Genomic DNA, 19,686 nt, shown 5'->3' on the forward strand with positions numbered 1-19,686 from the left:
TTGACTGTGGCAACAGCAAATTCTTGCTGTGCCAAAGAAAGAGCAAACTGCAAAATATCGGACAAATGAGCCCTCAAAGGGTCAAACACCAAACAACAAATTTAGACCACCTATACGAATAGATGGACTTGGTGGAGTCACGCCTGGCCAAAAGAATGACATCCACCACATCGTGAGGGAGAGAAAAGGAAATCAGGTTGCCCCGTTCAATCTCCAGGCATGAAGGTGTAATGTCTGGTTGTGGGGGTGTAGAACCTGCCCCTCCATCTGAGAGAGGAGATCTACCCTGAAAGGGAGACGGAGCGGTGGGTGAGAGGAGAGGTGGAGTAGGTCCGTGTACCACACCCTTCTTGGCCAATCCGGGGCAAGCAATATGACTTGGGCCCGGTCCTGGCGAATCTTCCTCAGAACCAGAGGTATCAAGGGTATGGGAGAAAACGCGTAAAGGAGTTGACTTCCCCAACTCAACTGAAGTGCGTCCCCCAAAGCTCCTTGCATCGGATACTGGAGACTGCAGAATGACAGGCAGTGAGCATTCTCGCGAGCGGCGAACAGGTCCACCCGAGGAGTCCTCCACATCTGAAAGATGTCGTGAACAACCTCCGGATGGAGCCTCCACTCGACTGAAAATGTCTGCACGTACGTTCAGAACTCCGGCCAGATGATTTGCCATCAGACAAAGAGCCTCTCTGCAGAGACACTGCGACCCTACTCCTCCCTGTTTGTTGACATACCACATCGAGGTCGTGTTGTCCGTCAGGACTTGAACCGACTGACCGCGAAGGGAAGGGAGGAAGGCCTTGAGCGCCAGACATATCGCCCGCAACTCTAGAAGGTTGATGTGAAGCAACCTTTCCTCTGGAGACCAAAGACCTTTGACCTCCAGATCCCCCACATGAGCACCCCACCCTAGAGTGGATGCATCCGTTATCACTGTGGCCACCGATTGAGGCAGTTGGAAAGGCTTTCCTTGAGACAGATTGCCTTCCACGCCCCACCAAGACAGATCCGCTGCAGTTTCTCTGGAGATTCTCACTGACTCCCTGAGATCTCCGTTGTGCTGATACCACTGCCTGCAGAGGCACCACTGGAGTGCCCTCATGTGCCAGTGTGCATGGTTGACCAACAGAATGCAAGAAGCCATCAGACCGAGCAGACGAAGGACCTTCAGGACTGGAACAACCGCTCCATTGTAGATTAAAGGAATCATTTCTTGTATGTCGCGAATCCTTTGAGGTGGAGGGAATGCACGCCATACAGTAGTGTCCCGTACCGCACCTATGAACAGGTTGCGCTGGGAGGGCACCAGGTGAGACTTGGGTACATTTATCGAAAAACCCAACCTGTGCAACAACTGAGTTGTCTCTTGCAGATGAAGGAGCACCTTCTCTGGCGACTCCGCTTTGATCAGCCAGTCGTCCAGATACGGGAATACATGAATCCCCGACCTCCTGAGATGTGCTGCCACCACTGCCATCACCTTGGTGAAAACTCGAGGCGCAGTAGTAAGTCCAAACGGAAGGACAGCAAACTGGTAGTGTTGCGACCCCACCGTAAAACGGAGATACTTCCTGTGCGACTTCAGGATGGGGATGTGGAAATAAGCATCCTGCAAGTCGATCAACACCATCCAGTCTTCTTCCAACAGTGCTTGAATAACCTGCGCAAGAGTGAGCATCTTGAACTTTTCCTGTTTCAAATACAAGTTCAAGATCCTGAGATCCAGGATTGTTCGAAGTCTGACATCCTTTTTGGGGATCAGGAAATACTGGGAGTAGCATCCCTGACCCCTCTCTTGCTCCGGAACCACCTCTATCGCACCCTTTCTGAACAGTGCCAGGACTTCTTCCTGCAGGAGAAGCAGGTGGTCTTCCGAACAATAACCTTGGCAAGGAGGGTAATTGGGAGGGAACTCCTGAAAAGGGAAGTGCATACCCATTTTCTACAGGATTGAGAACCCAAAGATCTGATGTAACTGATTCCCAATCCCGTAGAAAATGAGTAAGCCGACCCCCTACCGGACCCGCATGATCCAGAATGGCGGATCTAGGGCTGCTTTGCTGTTGTAGGTGGGGGGGTGGGTATTAGAGGAGGAAGTAGAGGAGGAGGAGGCCTGACGTCCACGGGCACGACCCCTTTGTCTACCTCTGTATGACTTATACAAAGGGTTCTGTTGTTGCTGCTGTTGTTGGCTTTGTTCGAAGGGGCGAAAAGAAGACCTCCGAAAGCCCCTGAACTTCCTCGTGGTAGAGCCTTTCGCTTGCAGGCCCAAAGATCTAGCCGTCGCCCGGCTATCTTTGAACCTCTCCAATGCCGCATCCGCTTTTTAGGTCGAGCGACCTATCTCAATGCGCATGCGCATTGAGAGCGGGAGCTCGATCTATTGCGGCTTAAACAGAGCTTACCGAGATCAGGCGATTCCCAGGCGATTTCTTCCAGTGCACGTGAAAGCGCGTGCACAATGCCACCAGCCGCTTGCCTCGCATTACCACATCAAAGGCAAGGCGGCCTCGTCTCAGGCCCCTGCTGCTTCACACCCTCATGCCGCTCTCCCCGCTCCGCCCCCTCCCCTGCCCGCCGTGTCGCATTTCTCCTCGTACTTTCACGGCCGCAGGCCGTCTCTCGTGTTTCTCCTTGTTTAAAAAGGTTGCTTTCCACCATCGCTGTTACCGGCATTTCCCTTAATACACCCTCCAACACCAATGCTGTGTTCTGACGCTCTGAGCTCAGCACCGTACTTTCACTTTGACGGTGTTTCTCCTTGTTTAAAAAGGTTGCTTTCCACCATCGCTGTTACCGGCATTTCCCTTAATACACCCTCCAACACCAATGCTGTGTTCTGACGCTCTGAGCTCAGCACGCGCCACAGTGAGCCGCTTTGTAAATAATCCAGCTGTGAACCTCGCCTTAGTTTCTGTCCACTTCTTTTGTTCCGTTTTCTGCTTCTCGCCGGTGCCTTTCAGCACCGAAACTGTACCATGTCGTCTTCAAACTGTCATCTGTTCCAAGCTGCCTGCGACTAGCCGTATTCCTTCTGTTCAACCATCACTTTACTGGGGCACTTTGCCTCTCCCGTCACCTAAACCTCCATCACTCGCACCGTAAAGGACCATCGCACTCAGCCCCGAGGCATTCCAATTGCCCCATCTCTCTCCTGGTGCAGATTCACAAAGGCTTTCCATGCACACCCCTGCCCCTCCCCCACTCCGCTGGGGCACCATACCCTCCCCAGTTACTCCCTTGCCCTCCACCACTCCCCGAGAGGATCTCCGACCCTCCAATTACTGCTATGGTGCACAGTAATCCCTCCATCACCCCTTTGGCAAAAGTTAACCCCTTAATTACTCCCATGGTGCACCACAATCCCTCCACCACCACCACCACCACCCGGGATGGACCTTAACTGCATCACTCAGTGGTGCACTCCACAACTTCCTCACTCCCAGCTGCACCTTAAATTCAAACCCTCACTGTCTTGAAAGTACTCTTCTACGCGCACATGCACAATTTAAAAACACCCATAATATTTTTTTAAACGCAGCAGTGCCACTCGCATAACTTCGCAAACATCAACGTCCGGCTTTATAGGCCTCAGAACACCATCATTTTTGTGTTTTCACACTGAACTTCTGGGCACCAATCCCTCCCTCCCCCAAGCAAGAAACAGGACGGGCAGAACAATCGCTTCCACTGTAGCAACTTCCTCCATCTTCTGAAGCACATCATGTCGGGCAGAGCGTTCCACTTCCTATCCCATGCACAGCAGACCCCGGCTGCAGTTGGTACCTTCTCGGCCGCGGCAACTTTTCATCAGGCCGCGTTCAGCTCGCATCACAAAGGCATCTCAATTCCAAACCCCGCATCCTCCGTGTGGAATTGGGAAATTCTTTCTGCTCACCATTTCGTGACTGGAAACCCAGTTAAAAACAGATGACTTTATATTAGGACAGAGTATGGAGGGGTGGATGCAGGATGTGCGCAGATAGGAATATGAACTGGGAAACAGCCCTGGGCCTCGTTCCCCCACTCCCCGCTACACTCAACTCAAGCCATGTTGAACTTGCTTCAGTTTCAGGCCGCCAGCAATGCACCACAGAGATCTCTTGAACATGGCAACTCATGGCCAAGCAACTAATGCCTATACACGGAGTTATGCTGAAGAAGCATCTAGTAGGTAAAATACATATAATAAAATTAATTCCTTTTTAAACGGCAAATTCAGGGATTATTAGAAAGTGAACCAGCTCTGCGCCTTTAATGTTTTCGTTATCTAATGTCTTGGTTGCTTGCAAGCCATCGCCTGGCCCTCTACCTAGTGATTATAATTCTGAGGCTGGTACCAGAAACAGCAGTTATTTAATAAATAAACAAAAGTTAAATTAAGTACACACAGAGGTGCACGGTGTACAAATTCATTGTGTATAAAGTGATGGGTCCTGGATTTTTTTCTTTTTTTGACAGCCATCCAGTTCAATCACTGCGAATATGCTCTCAGCACATATGTAATTTTATGCATTGGATACAAATATTTTGCAAGGTTAAAGCACAAAGTGCGAGAAAAGAGGAGTGCACAAGGCATTGGAACAATGCTGATGCACTCATACTGTTAGCTATTTAACAACGAGGGAAAGGGGATACTGTAAGTGACAAAGAAAATTATGACAGAGAGCGTAGATTACACAGCACTGCAATTGATTGGTACAATCTCCCCTCCAACCCAGAACCTGTTTTCCAAACTTTACCCCCTCACCCTCACACCCTCACTCACCCCCTCATCCTCACCCCCCCTCACAACCCTCTCACCCTCACTCAGCCTCTCACCCTCACACACTCTCACCCACCCTCACACACTCACACACCCACTCACCCTCACACCCCCTCACCCTCACACCACTCAGTGAAGAGGTCTTAAACGAAGCGCTGTTCACTGCAAACACTTCAAGAATATTCTTCAGCGCTATACATGCAGATACGTGAACTGGCGTTGCCAATAGGTCTCGCAGTAGGAAAGTTGGAGCTATTGGTTTTGTAAATGACAAAGCCCTTTATGTTTTGAAAATGAAAACAAAAAAAAAGGCATTGTTATTTGCAATTGTAATAGCTCCAACTTTCCTACTGCGAGACCTATTGGCAACGCCAGTGCTTGTTTTCCAAAGAGGCCAATGCCGTCAAAAGGCAAATCCATAAGAGTAGCCTGAACGTTTGATGAAAACTCTGAAGACTTTAGCCAAGCGGCTCTTATGGTGGCCACTGAAGAACCCATCACTCTAGCCACAGAGTCCGCCGTGTCCATGCCACTCTGAATAACCTGGCGGGCTGCCGCCTGAGTGTCCGAGACAACCTCATTGAAGTTTTTCCTGTCTTCCTCCGGAAGCTTAGTTGACAAATGCTTTACTGAATCCATTAAGGCATGCACATACCTTCCCAGTAGGCATGTAGCATTTGTAGATTTCAAAGCCATGCTACCCGAGGAGAAAACCTTTTTAGCAGCTTGATCCAATTTCTTGGAGTCCTTATCTCCAGGAACCTGGGGAAAAGAGCCTGCTGACCTGTTCGCACAAGCGGCCTGCACCACCAGACTTTCCGGCGAAGGATGAGAAGCCAAGAACTCAGGGTCACCAGGTGCCACCCTATATCGTATCGCCACTGATCTGGACACCGCAGGTGCAGACAAAGGCTTTTTCCAGACCTCTAAAATCGGTTCAGTCAGAGCCTCACTGAATGGCAGAGTCGGCTCAACAACTGAAGAAGGCGAATGTAACACCTCTGTGAGGATATTAGATTTGAACTCCACTGTAGACAAAGTCAAATTTAGCAACTCCGCAGCCTTTTTGATAACTACATGGTATGGCACCACATCCCTAGAGGGTGCGTCCGAAACCACAGGCAACCCCCATTCTGGAGAAAGTTCCAGGCTACTTGCACTATGCAGATCCTCAAAGCAATCCTCCTGCTCCTGAAGTTCGCCTTCCTCCACTTCAGGGTCCCCATATTCCTTCTCCTCCAAGAGACGCTGGGCTCTACGCCTCGACCACTCCAGACGAACCGAAGTCGTCGGATCCGGTAACGACTCCGATGGAGTCGGAGCCGGCGTCGAACGAGGAACTGGAACAACTGGAGGTTGAGAAGCCGGAACCGGCGTCGAGCCCCGATCCAAATCCCGAGGTCGCTCCGGAGCTGGCGAAGCCGTGAACTGAGTCGATGACCTCGGCAGCGCCGTACCGAGCCAAGGAGGATATGGCGCCGGCATAAATAGTAGAAAAGGCGCCGGAGCATAAGCTTGGGGGACACCCAAGTTAAATGACAAAGGACCCATGGGACCCGCAGGTGCTCCAGTGGGGTACATTGCCCTCGTATAAACACCAAACATGGCATTTAAGAAATGCGAAGGGTCCTGACCAGGACCAGGAAAGGGAGGGTACGAACGCAATGGCTGCTCCGAAGGAGGCTGCTCCGGATTCGGCTACTCTTGACCCTTTTGACCTTCCAGGTCATTCTCCGGAGTCGGTGTCTGAGGAATTCCCACGTCCTCTTCATGCTCCGAAGACTGAACCGAAACTGGATTCGGTTCTAGCTCCGGATCCGGAAAATGCTCTCGAGACCGTACCGGCGAGGCTCCACCTTCAGGCTCACCAGCAGGAGAAGGAGACACAAAGTCCATATGATGTCTTCGAGAAGACTTCCTCTTCGAGTCCGACGACCCTGAATGATGCCAAGAACAATGCTTCTTCCTCTTGTGCTTGCTCTTCGAGGATCCCGAAGCATGTCCAGAAGCCGACTTTGATGCCTACTCCAACCTGGCCCTCAACCTCGATCGCGACCTCGACTTCGATCTTGACTTCGTTCTCGAGCGTCTAGATCTTGACCTCGAAGATCTCTCGGCTTCTATACCTTTAACTTTGGCCAGCAGAAGTTTTGCCTCCCGTTCCCGCAGAGCCTTAGGATTCATCTTAGAGCAGGATGGACAGCCCTTGACATCATGATCCGAACCCAGACACCACAAGCAATCTTCTTGTGCATCGGTAATCGACATCATCCGGGCACACGAGCCGCACTGCTTGAATCCCGTCTTCTTCGGCGACATCTTCGACGAAGGACAGAAACAGTAACACACAAATAGCTACAAAGTCACTATCTGAATCACAGAAGATCCCAGAAACCGTTAGCGTCGACGCGGAAAAAAGGGAACTGATGTCATCACGCCGACGTAGGCCTAATAAGGAGTCAGTGACGTCAGACGGAGTCAGGCGCGATGCCGTGCTCCTATGACGTCGTCCACGCCGGCGTGCTACAAATAATTTTCTGAACGTTGCTGATGCAAGGGGGATATTCACAAGGTGAGGAATCCACTGGCAGATGTATCTATCAGAAGTGACGTTCCTGGCTGGTTTCCCCCTCTTCAGTTTGGCCTCCGTGCCGGTGTGCCTCTCCTCATTCCTCTGAATTGCAAGGCCCCTATGGACCCTGCAGTTTCATTTTCCTTTTTGAGTTGGGTGAGTTTCTCTACCACTGGTGCTCCGAACAGGGGTTCACCATTGAAGATGTTATTCTGTACTTCTGGCTTGAAGCCTGATATTCTCAGCCAGGAATGCCTTCTCTCTGTGGCCCCGATCATCATGAGCCTGCAGGACGTGTCTGCTACATCAAGGGCTGATTTCATGCATGAGTTGGCTATATTCCTGCCTTCCTCCACCAGGTGTGTTGCCCTCTGTTAGTATTGCTCAGGGAGGTGTTTGAGAAGTTATCCGACCTCGTCCCAATGCTGGTACGTAGGCCTGTGAGTAGGGCATTAGAGTTGGCAATGCGCCAGTGTACTGCTACATTCCTCTCTATTTTCCTTCCAGTGAGGTCTATCCTCTTACTCTCTTTGTCAGGTGGTGGGCCTGAGTTTGTGGAACGTGTGCCCTTTTTCTGCCTGTTGCTGCAATGATGGAGTCAGCTGTGACGGATCCCTGGATGTAGGGCGGATCCTTAGAGGAGTGTTTGTATTTGTTCTCTGTCCTGGGTGTGACAGACCTGCAGCTTGCTGGTTCTTTGAATGCCTCCCTCCCCTGGTCCAGAACACTTGGTAGCATGGGGAGGAATTGACTCCTGGTTTGAGTGGGGAGCAGGGTCTCTAGGAGGAAGCAGGCTTTTGGTTTTTCTTCCCCCAGTTTCACTCCATAAGCTGTTGCCGTGTTCCTGATGACCATGTTGTAGATCCCAATGTCATCTGGCGGCGAAGGACTCGAAGGGTACGTCTCCACGGCCTCTTCCGGGCTTTCGGCATCGAGGTCCTGCCAATCCAGGTTCTGCGCCACCGAGGATGCCGAGTCAAAAATCGTGCGCTGGTCATCTTCGAGTTCCTCGAAATAGTATAGGCCCTCTTCCTCTTGGTGTTCCTGGGGCTCGGGAGTTTTCGGCGGCTATTTGGTGTCGAACTCCTCCTCCTCCTTGACTTCGACGATAGTCGTCGCTGGCTTCGACAGGATGGTGAACCACTTCATCCGCTCGTCTAATTCTCTTTTCCTTTGCAGGATGTTATCCATTTCGGCCTCGAGCCTTCTCTTTTTTCTTTTCCATCTTGGCGGCCTGTTCGGCGTTGAGTGTTTCGGACGATCTCTTCGACGTAGATGTCGACATCGAAGAATGAACACAACAGGGAAAGGGTATTAAGTTTACGGGATCGAAGGGCGCTCAAACAGTATTAACGTCAAAGTTTTTTTTATATGGTCAGGAGTTGTGGTGCTAGCAGGGAGGGGGACCCACAAAACCCCTCAATTTAAATGTGCAAAATGCACATCTAAAACAAACACAAAGTCCTGCGCACTCAAATCAAGTATAGCAAACAGTATGATAATGTAATTGAATAGAAATCTGTCCAACGTCGGTTCTTGGAGTTTCTTATATATCTCCTTTTATTTGGTCATCAAATCATTGTCAATTAACAGCCAGCCGACACGTGTTTCATTGTAGGTCTGTACATTCACAGATGCTACAACTCTTCAGGGCTGGAAAAATACAAAAATGGATGACCTGTAGCAAGCCTGCTTTAAAACATTCAAATGCAGATATATACAATTGCAAACCCAGATGTGACATTTCCTATCAAGAAAACACCTCATCCAGTGGAACCCTAAAATAGTGGAAATACCCTAGTCCGTAATACGAATATCGTGACTAAATCATATTTGTAATTTAACAAACAAAGGATTATTCATGTCCGTCGTGATAAACAAGTGTGAAACGACACCCGTGCCAACTCTAAACTTATACACTGATAGTAAATCGAGAGCATTATAAGCTACATCGTCGTTCGCATTGCAAAATATATAAATGAACAAATCCGGAGAAAGGTGTGACACATAAAACCGCAAGCAACCCCCGTGTATGTGACAAAAAATAAAAACATTTAATTCTCCAAAAATACCTCAATGGCTGAATCCTTAGTATTTGGGCTACTCATGTGAGAAAGATAGAAAAAAGGAGGAGAAAACACACAAAAGGGCAAGGTATTAGTACTCCATTCTCCAACGATTGAGTATCCCCTATAGGGAGCGAAAAGCCATATAAAAAAGGGTTAATACCCCACGTCCGGTGATAATTCCAACCCGGCAGGGTAACCTTGTATTGAGAAGATAACGATGTATGGCACTCTGCAAAGTAATTAGTGCCAAATTTCAGAGATAAGGTAATAATGCGTGCGTAAGTCAAGTCGTGCTATTTATAATATGCGAGTGATGTCCTAGTACTAGTATTCTGCAACGTAACAACAGAGTTTATGGGGCACTTCTATAAACTCTTGGACTGTTTAAATTCAAATTAAAAACACAACGGCAATTAATAGCCAGAAGTTTGTAAGTCACTCAAAACATTGCACAATTTGATGCGAAATATATTACGTCAGAAAAGGCACATCAACCCGGAGGTTGCGTTAGCCCTACTGTCTAAAAACTCTTAAAAACCTTAGAATTTCAATTCAAAAATCCTAGAAAACGATTGTCCCGTCTCCTATACGTGTAATGTAATCTGCATCATAATGTGCCCACCCTAAAAGACAATCGATATATCACAAACGGTTACACCCTCGCATATCTAACCATCAAAAAAAAGCCCTACATCAAAGTGTGTAATCTCTTACCCGATATTATTTAAATTCTTGACGAAGACGCCAGTAGTCCGCACATCTGTGCAATAAATAATCAATGTTCCCAATTCTTGTTGCTAAATAAGAGTCCTTCAGAACCACACGGATGCGTGTGGTATCACTCACTCTAAACCCAGGGAAACAAGACCTGTTAGTTCTAGTTGCCCAACGACAGGTCAAAGACCTGACTAAATATGTGAAATATAAAAAGACAAAGACGGTAATAGGACTATCTAGGGGACGAACAGTGTTCGGTTATTCAATTTGAACTTTATTGATAATTTTGAGAGCGAACATGGACAAACAATGTTTGGGTACATTATACGTTGGCTACCCACAGCTTTTTCTTGATTCGACGCTATACATGGGCTGCTCTTATATATTTTTTTTCGTATTGGTTTTAATAATTTAAAAAATGTTGTCAATCACGCACTAGGATATTAACTAAGGGGTTGTCTTGATAAAACGTATGCCCTCTAGTTTTGTTAGCGTAACGTTTCCTTAGAGTCATGCAGGTTGGATACAATTAGGCATGATACGTCTACAGGTCAGCAGTCTAGTGTTTGGACTTGCGACGAAGATATATACTAACTTCCGGGTTGAGACCTAGTCACTTCCGGGTTTCAGACACCAGTGAAGCGAGGGCGATTCGGCCCCAGGTAAACACCGTTTGTCCCCTAGATAGTCCTATTACCGTCTTTGTCTTTTTATATTTCACGTATTTAGTCAGGTCTTTGACCTGACGTTGGGCAACTAGAACTAACAAGTCTTGTTTCCCTGGGTTTAGAGTGAGTGATACCACACGCATCCGTGTGGTTCTGAAGGACTCTTACCTGGCAACAAGAATTGGGAACATTGATTATTTATTGCACAGATGTGCGGACTACTGGCATCTTCGTCAAGAATTTAAAAAATATCGGGTAAGAGATTACACACTTTGGTGAAGGGCTTTTTTTGATGGTTAGATATGCGAGGGTGTAAACGTTTGTGATATATCGATTGTCTTTTAGGGTGGGCACATTATGATGCAGGTTCGATTACACGTATAGGAGATGGGACAATCGTTTTCTAGGATTTTTTAATTCAAATTCTAAGGTTTTTAAGAGTTTTTCGACTGTACGGCTAACGCAACCTCCGGGTTGGTGTGCCTTTTCTGACGTAATATATTTCGCATCAAATTGTGCAATGTTTTGAGTGACTTACAAACTTCTGGCTATTAATTGCCGTTGTGTTTTTAATTTGAATTTAAATAGTCCAAGAGTTTATAGAAGTGCCCCATAAACTCTGTTGTTGCGTTGCAGAATACTAGTACTAGACATCACTCGCATATTATAAATAGCTCGACTTGACTTACGCACGCATTATTACCTTATCTCTGAAATTTGGCACTAATTACTTTGCAGAGTGCCATACACCGTTATCTTCTCAATACAAGGTTACCCTGCCGGGTTGGAATTATCACCAGACGTGGGGTATTAACCCTTTTTTATTTGGCTTTTCGCTCCCTATAGGGGGGTACTCAATCGTTGGAGAATGGAGTACTAATACCATGCCCTTTTGTGTGTTTTCTCCTCCTTTTTTTTATCTTTCTCACATGAGTAGCCTAAATGCTAAGGATTCAGCCATTGAGGTCTTTTTGGAGAATTAAATGTTTTTATCTTTTGTCACATACACGGGGGTTGCTTGCGGTTTTATGTGTCACGCCTTTCTCCGTATTTGTTCATTTATATATTTTGCAATGTGAACGACGATGTAGCTTATAATGCTCTCGATTTACTATCAGTGTATCAGTTTAGAGTTGGCAAGGGTGTCGTTTCACACTTGTTTATCACGACGGACATGAATAATCCTTTGTTTGTTAAATTACAAATATGATTTAGTCACGATATTCGTATTACGGACTAGGGTATTTCCACTATTTTAGTGTTCCACTGGATGAGGTGTTTCCGGGTAGGAAATGTCAAATCTGGGTTTGCAATTGTATATATCTGCATTTGAATGTTTTAAAGCAGGCTTGCTACAGGTCATCCATTTTTGTATTTTTCCAGCCCTGAAGAGTTGTAGCATCTGTTAATGTACAGACCTACAACGAAACACGTGTCGGCTGGCTGTTAATTGACAATGATTTGATGACCAAATAAAAGGAGATATATAAGAAACTCCAAGAACCAACGTTGGACAGATTTCTATTCAATTACATTATCGTACTGTTTGCTATACTTGATTTGAGTGCGCAGGACTTTGTGTTTTTGTCGACATCGAAGAAGCCTTCGGGTCCTTTTCCTTCGGCGTCGAGTGCTCCTTTTTGGGGGCGTGCTTCGACGACCTAGGCTTTTTGTGTGTTTTCACTGCTTGGGAGTCCTTTTCGAAGGATCCGCTGGGCTGTTTATCCCTGGATGCAGCTGAGGCCGTCGAAATGTTCGGCGCCAGTGCTCCTTTCGTGGACTTAGACTCTGTTTTTCGAGAGTCTGACTCAGGCTTTCGAAAGTATGTCGGGGTTTTAGGGGTCGACCTCTCTCCTACCTCTTTTGTAGTTTTCTTATCGGTCTCTACAACCGTGAAGTCATCTGGTCCCTCAGCGGTGTTGTCCTCTTCGTCACTGGAGAGGCCCAAGTCCCGAAGCGACGGAGGTTGGCCATTTCCTGGCATGCTGTGGTTGGCTATCCTCTGCCTCTCTCTAATTCTGAGAGTCTTCGGGGAGAAGACGGAGCAGGCGTTGCAATCCTTGCTTTCGTGGTCGACGGGCAGGCAGAGGTTGCAAACCAGGTGCTGGTCCTTCTGCGCTTACTTGTGGTGGCAATTGTAGCAGAATTTGAACTGAGTCTTGTCCATTCCTGCGCTCAGGGGGCCCCCTGTGTGCGCATTCTCCGTTGGACGTCGAAGTATTCGAAGTTTTCCTCCTTCTTAGTCGTCCTGGCGGTCTTGTTCCTGGATGTATTCCCCAAACGTTTTCGGTAGAATTCAGGTTTTTCCTTCTTCTTTTCTCCAAAAACTCTGGAACCTCTCAGTGACGATCCAGACCCAACGCCGGAAAAAATAATATGAAGATGGCGCCCAAAGGTGGGAGCTTCCGCAGGAAGCGTGCCAACATCACAGGAAGTACACCAGAAGGTGGGACGTCGACATCCACCTGGACTCCGAAAAAAAAGAAAAGACTGATTCCGGACCCAACCACTAGACCGCAGAATAAAGCACAGCATAGTGAATCCAGAAAGATTCACGCTGCAAAACTCAGGGCATGCAAAGTACCAGCTGACGAATCATGTCTGTGGCCAGTCGCCTCTAGGGAGAGGAATTTAGATCTTGACACCCATACAACTTCTCTTTGTCAGACTGGTGGAATGGGGTTGAGTCCATCTTTGATTTTTAAAGCTTACATTTGGAATTATAATTTAACCTACCTGAAGAGCCAGAGTGGGCCTATGATTTTGGAGTGCCACATGTGTAAAAATAGCAACTTCTTTTTATAAACAGTGATATAAACCTTCACCTCTCCAACTAAAATCACTTTCAGCTGCATATGGACACTTTGATCAGATGACTTAAGAATCGTAACCAAAGGCCAGGCATCAGAAGCACACCTCATTGGTGCCTGCAGTTTAGGAATTACTTGAATCCTGTAGTTTTCAGAGGGGACATAATTTACAAACACACTGTGAAAAGTTACCGAAGTTGTTGGACGACCCAATATAATTGGAGGCAGAGCTCCACATCTAAGTCGGCAGGAGCAAAAAGAAAGTAACTAATGTCAGTGTGCAAGAGTGATGCTTATATGTGTCTCTGCTCCACAAAATCCAAGGTGGTATGGGGTCACTGTACAGCCACTCAGCAATATCTACCAGCATGCAGAAGCACTGCTGAAAAATTCTCTTGATCCAGTTTGGTACATGAAGGATATTCTAAGGAGAGGAATTTGGGGTTAGAAGTATCCATCATAAACAATTGCAAATCTAAAAGGTATACGATAATTTGAAAAGCCTAATTCAAAATCTATGCAGTCCCTCAGTATTATGGACATATGTTTTTATATCCAAAAGAAAACAATTGGAGAAGAAGAGCACAATGTGTTTCACTGTGAAAGAGAGGCACATTCTGCCCCATCTGTGCTCACACTGATCCCCTACCCTGCAGGCCAATATTGGTGGTTTAAAAAGTAAACAATACCAGAGGCAAAGTAGGTGAGCTGATTTTACTGAAATATTATTAAAAAGCAACAAGGCATCTCCAACTCCATCTCCACACAATATCATCAGGCATGCATTCTATTTATCTCAACCTAAATGAGCCTTTCAATCAGAAAAATGCAGTATTTAATGAGGTGATAAAATTACCATTAGCAACTAAATGGACGAAACAGTATAACATCAATGTAGCCTGCTGGTGACCCAGTGACTATTTGTTTTGGAAATGTATTAATTCTGTCAAAACCAAACGGGGCAGATATTACAACGGCAGAAACTACCTGCAAAAAACAAATAATGTGAAACGTATTTATTGCACTTGTTCGGAAAGTTATTATAGAATGAAGTTGAGGTGAATTGATACTAGAAGCCCTTTGCTACATTAATAGATTCAAGTCACGTTTTCTCACTTTCCAAAATACTTTGTAAATTAACACTGAATATCATACCTGTTTCTTTTGGCCAATCCTATGAGCTCTAGCCTGTGCTTGCAAATCATTTTGAGGATTCCAGTCAGAATCGAAAATCACAACAGTATCAGCAGATGCCAAATTTATACCCAGACCACCAGCTCTGGTAGACAGCAGAAAGCAAAAATCCTAGAATGATGAAATACATTTTATTTAAGAAGCTCACCAAAATATTTCCATAGAGTTATGCCAACATAAAACTTTACTAAACCATACTGGACTAAAAACAAAACAATGAGGTCAGGACTTTTCTAGATAAACAAGCTAGTCACAATGTCAACAACGTATAAAAATAACCATTTACTTACCATCAAAAACAGTCGTTGATTCAGATATTATGTTTCTCCTACAGATTATTTATATTACAAACCATCTTTGGATGCAGGCTGGATTTTAAAAATTTAAGTCACTAAACCTAAGAGGCTCCATTAATTAGGGGCCCTAGAGACATTCACATTGAGCCATGATACAGCTTCTCCCATTACCTCAGATCAGTCCTGATTTTCCTGCACAAAAAAGACTAGGAAACTGGGTAGCAGGCATTGAAACAAGCATTTGCAATGCAACAGGTCTCGCATTTGTGGGAGTTTAAGCTATTAGCATTGTAAATGTCAATGTCTTGTATTTATGTCTTAAAAACCAAAACATAAACACAAGGTATTGTCATTTACAATGCCAATAGCTCAGACTTGAGTAAATACGAGTGCTATTGCATTGCAAATGCTTGTTTCACTTGATTGCAGGTTTATGAGGAGACTAGATTGCTTTGACACTAGGTGAAACAGATGGGCTATTCATCGCAGACGGTAATTATCATCATTTTTACATATTTTTTATTAATTTACTGTTCCTTGTCAGCACTAGCACCGGTGATAGAAACACTATCAGTACTTAGTATTCCCCTAAGTGCTTGCCCCTGGTTAAGTTGCAAATAACATTTAGTCATAGCAATTTCCGAGCTATGACCCCCTTCACCACCCTTTCCAGTATGCTATCAGTTATTGCGAGACTGCGGGGTACAGTAGCTTTACGTTTGTTGATAGCGAATTACTGAGCACTGACCTAAAATAACCTGCTTAAGGAAGAACTCCTTATGCGAACAAAAGATACCAGAGTCTCAGCCGCTGATTTGGCAGCAGGCATCGCCTTCATTTATAAAGTCTACGCACCCAACATGGCTGCCTGGAGAGGGACATACGAGGTTGCCATTAAGGATTAGCGCTCGCACACACGCAGAGGCGGTTCTGCCCAAGAGACCATGAAAGTGAGAGGGCAGCAACAAAACTGCCAGTACCAAACGGAAATCCAGACAACAACCCCCTCACACACAGACAACGCACCACGAAGAAGATACATGTAGCCTGCAACTCTCACAAAACCAATATGGTCCCGCTATTCAAGGCTAACGTGCGGGCTTACCCTTTGTAAAATGTGAATAAGGACCGTGGAGAGAAGGAAGATAGCCGTCGAAGAGCTTCGTCGCAGAGCGTGTGTGCCTACTAAGTAGCCCACCAATTTGAAGCGGAGGGGAAAATGAAAGGGCGTGCCCGCTATTATTAAAAAATAGACATCTAGCGACATGCAAAGCTGTTAAAAGAAAATGCATACAGAGATACTATTTAAACGGCTATGGAGCGGGCAGGGAGAGTTTTAAAAAGATAAAGATCATGCGCTGCTTGTGGCCCCATTGTAAAAGTGAAAGCCGCATTGTGCGCTGCAACTTAACAAAACAAGCACTGAAACACAAGCACGGCCGCAAAAGTTAATTGTGAGAGAGAGGGAGAGCAGGAGGTGAGCCCCCGAGTGGTGCGCGTGCGCACACGGGGGAGAGCAGTCTGCTCTTTTTGGAAGCACATACTTGTGCTTGTGGCGCACCCCTGCTCGCTCCCGCAAGGAGGATGCAGTCACAAGCACGAGTATGTGCTTCAAAAAAGAGCGGAACGACGGCTAAAGGTCCTCCTATACAGCGCATGCGCGCTGCATAGGCAAAACCTAAAAACAACACTTATAACACTCCTAAATCAGTGCAGAAAAGAAAAAGTTACTTACCTGTGTTCATGCTCTTTCTGGTGGATAATCAGTAAATTCCTCAACTTTTGACTACCCCAGGCACTTGACTGGATCCAGAAACTTCACATTAGCTCTTCAATTACACTAGTGGAAGCTGGCTCCACGTCAACATCAGATTCAACTCTCCTGTAACATTACCAGAGCCATAATGCACCTACCATGGTGTGCAGACCTCCGTTTCCTATACATTTTCCGCTGAAATAAAGCCATATGTTGAGAACAACATCATATAAGTTGATAAGCAGTGAAACATAAGCTTATTAAAAATGGCCTATGTCCAATCTTCGAGGTGGAACGAAGGGTGGAATCAGTGAGCAATCTGCAGGTACAGTATCCAAAAGAAGGAAAAAGCTACGTACCCTGTATGCATCTGTTCTTGCCATGTAGAGCTGTAGAATTTCATGCTTTGCATACAATCGCCATCTAGTGTTGGGTCTGGATGTTTGCACTTTGGTTTTTCTGGAAAAAGTTTTCCCTAATCACAAGGTAGGGGACTCCTACCATGGGTGATAGTGCGCACAGCCATCAACTCCATCTTCAGATTGTATTCCGCAGAGGGTGAGAGAATGATGTAGTAGTAAAGAATATAGATGTCCACGCGTAAGTATGTTTAGCAAAATAGAAAACTACAGCAGTTACAGGTACCAGGGGAGGTGGGCGCATGAGGTTCTACAGCTGTACATGCCAAGAGCAGATGCATACTGGGTAAGTAGCATTTTCGATCGAGGCATGTGAGCTGTAGATCACATGCTTTGCATAGACTATACAGCAGTCTCCCTGCTGTAACTGATGGAGTTGTCTGAAATAACGTTTTAAGTACTACTTGGCCCACATTAGCTTGTTGTCTAACACATCTACACAACAGTGTTTGGTGAATGTCTGTGGTGTAGACCATGTTGCAGCTTTGCATATATCGGTAATGGGGATATTCCCTAAGAAAGCCATGTTATAATGTTATGAATATCGAAACGTACACATACTGCCCCATTCCTGCTTGCATCAAAGCAAAAAATGTCATTCTGATGCTTTGTTAATATATCACAAAAATATTAGAATGGCTCGAAAAACTCATCTTGCCTCTCAGCTGGCGGAAGCTGGTAACTCCTCCAAAGCACTATACCGGATTCTACAAGCCTTCATTAAACCCGTGGCTTGTGAAAGTGCGGACGCCTCCTCACAATCACTGTGTGATGACATTTCTGTCTTTTTTTAAAATAAAAATAGAGATGATATATGATAAAATCATCAAGGTCACAAATTTTAAGGGCAGCTCCTCCATAACACCCCTTAACCCCTCCCCCCAACACGTGACACTGTTACGCTCACTGCCTTTCCTGAAGTCAGTCAGACTGATATCCATACCTTGATGGGTCAAATTAGAACAGGAACTCCCCTAAACCTCATGCCTGCCAAAATAATTATTTCTCTGGGCAATCTACCTACTCTGCCCTATGATCCAGACCCTGATTAATCTTTCTCTCAAAGAAGGCCAGGTACCACAGGAATGAAAGAAATCTCTTGTAAATCCTATCCGTAAGAACTTGGCTCTCCCATGGACAGACCTTTCCAACCTCCGCCCTTTATCTCTCTTAACCTATCTGAGCAAGATGATGGAGAAGCACATCAATACCCATCTGTCGAATTTCATCGAGCTGTCGGGAGGCTTAGACCACTCCCAATCCGAATTCAGGCCCAACTATAGCACAGAATCGGCGCTCCTATCTGTGACCGATACCATCAGAATGTCACAGGATAGAGGGAGCTCTATGATTCTGGTGCTGTTGGACCTGTCCGCAGCATTCGACAACATATCGCATGAAATCTTGCTCAGTCGTTTGCATGAGGTCGGGGTCGAGGGGTTGGCTCTGTCCTGGTTGAAGAGTTTTCTATCAGATCGCTCACAAAGGGTCAGCCTGGGTTCCTTTCGTTCTACGCCTATGGAGCTCACCAAGGGGGTGCCACAAGGCTCGTGCTTGAGCCCCACTCTTTTCAACATATATGTGGCCCCCCCTAGATGACCTTATGAGAACTTATGGATTTATCCCAGTGTCGTACGCTGACGACACTCAGCTGTTATTCCCATTTCAGACATTAACTCCTGCTGTCAAGTATTCTTTCTCTGAGGGCGGTCTCCCGATGGATGGCCTCAAATTTCCTGCAATGTAATGTAGGAAAGACCGAGGTCATGTTATTCGGGGAGGCTCGACTACTGTGGTCACCAGATTGGTGGCCATTAGACCTGGGCCCCTTCCCTAGCCCTAAGCAGACGGTGAAGAACCTAGGGGTCCGGCGGAACCAAGGACTGTCCCTAAAGGAACACGTCAACCAAACAGCTGGTTCATGTTTTTGGGTAATTGGACTTCTGAGACGTGTGTTCCCTTTTCTGCCAGACACCTCCAGAAAAACCCTTGTCCAGGCTCTAATACTTAGTCGCCTGGATTACTGTAACTGACTCCTTATATCAGCGAATGATAACTTGCTGAGCAGGCTACAGGTGATTCAGAACACCGCGGCAAGATTGGTTCTTAATGCCCCATCTAGAACTCCATCCCGTCCTCTTTTGGAAAAACTTCAATGGTTGCCAATCCGACAACGGATTAAATTCAAAAATTGTTGTGTCATTCACAAAAGCATTTTTGGCTCAGGCCCTCTGTATCTGGCTGAAAAGTTTATCCCTTATAAACCTGTACGCACCCTCCGTTCTAGCAATCAATTTCTGCTACAGGTCCCGCCCATTAGAAAGGCGAGACTGGGCGGCAGAGCCCTCTCGTTTCTAGGTCCCAGTCTCTGGAATAAACTACCATTTAACCTGAGATGTTGCACTAACTACTTAATTTTT

The 19,686-nt window shown here is 46.2% G+C and overlaps 1 protein-coding gene across 1 annotated transcript in view; it reads right to left on the reverse strand.

Annotated features, from left to right (window-relative positions):
• CHD1 (chromodomain helicase DNA binding protein 1) overlaps window positions 1-19,686 on the reverse strand; it is a 1,592,763-nt gene that overhangs the window by 924,907 nt on the left and 648,170 nt on the right. The window contains exon 19 of the mRNA XM_078675438.1: window positions 14,757-14,906. Within this exon, the coding sequence (XP_078531564.1) occupies window positions 14,757-14,906 (150 nt within the window). The remainder of the gene's footprint in view (window positions 1-14,756; window positions 14,907-19,686) is intronic.

Source organism: Lissotriton helveticus, chromosome 2_1 (assembly GCF_964261635.1).
Source record: "Lissotriton helveticus chromosome 2_1, aLisHel1.1, whole genome shotgun sequence".
Lineage (NCBI taxonomy): Eukaryota > Metazoa > Chordata > Amphibia > Caudata > Salamandridae > Lissotriton > Lissotriton helveticus.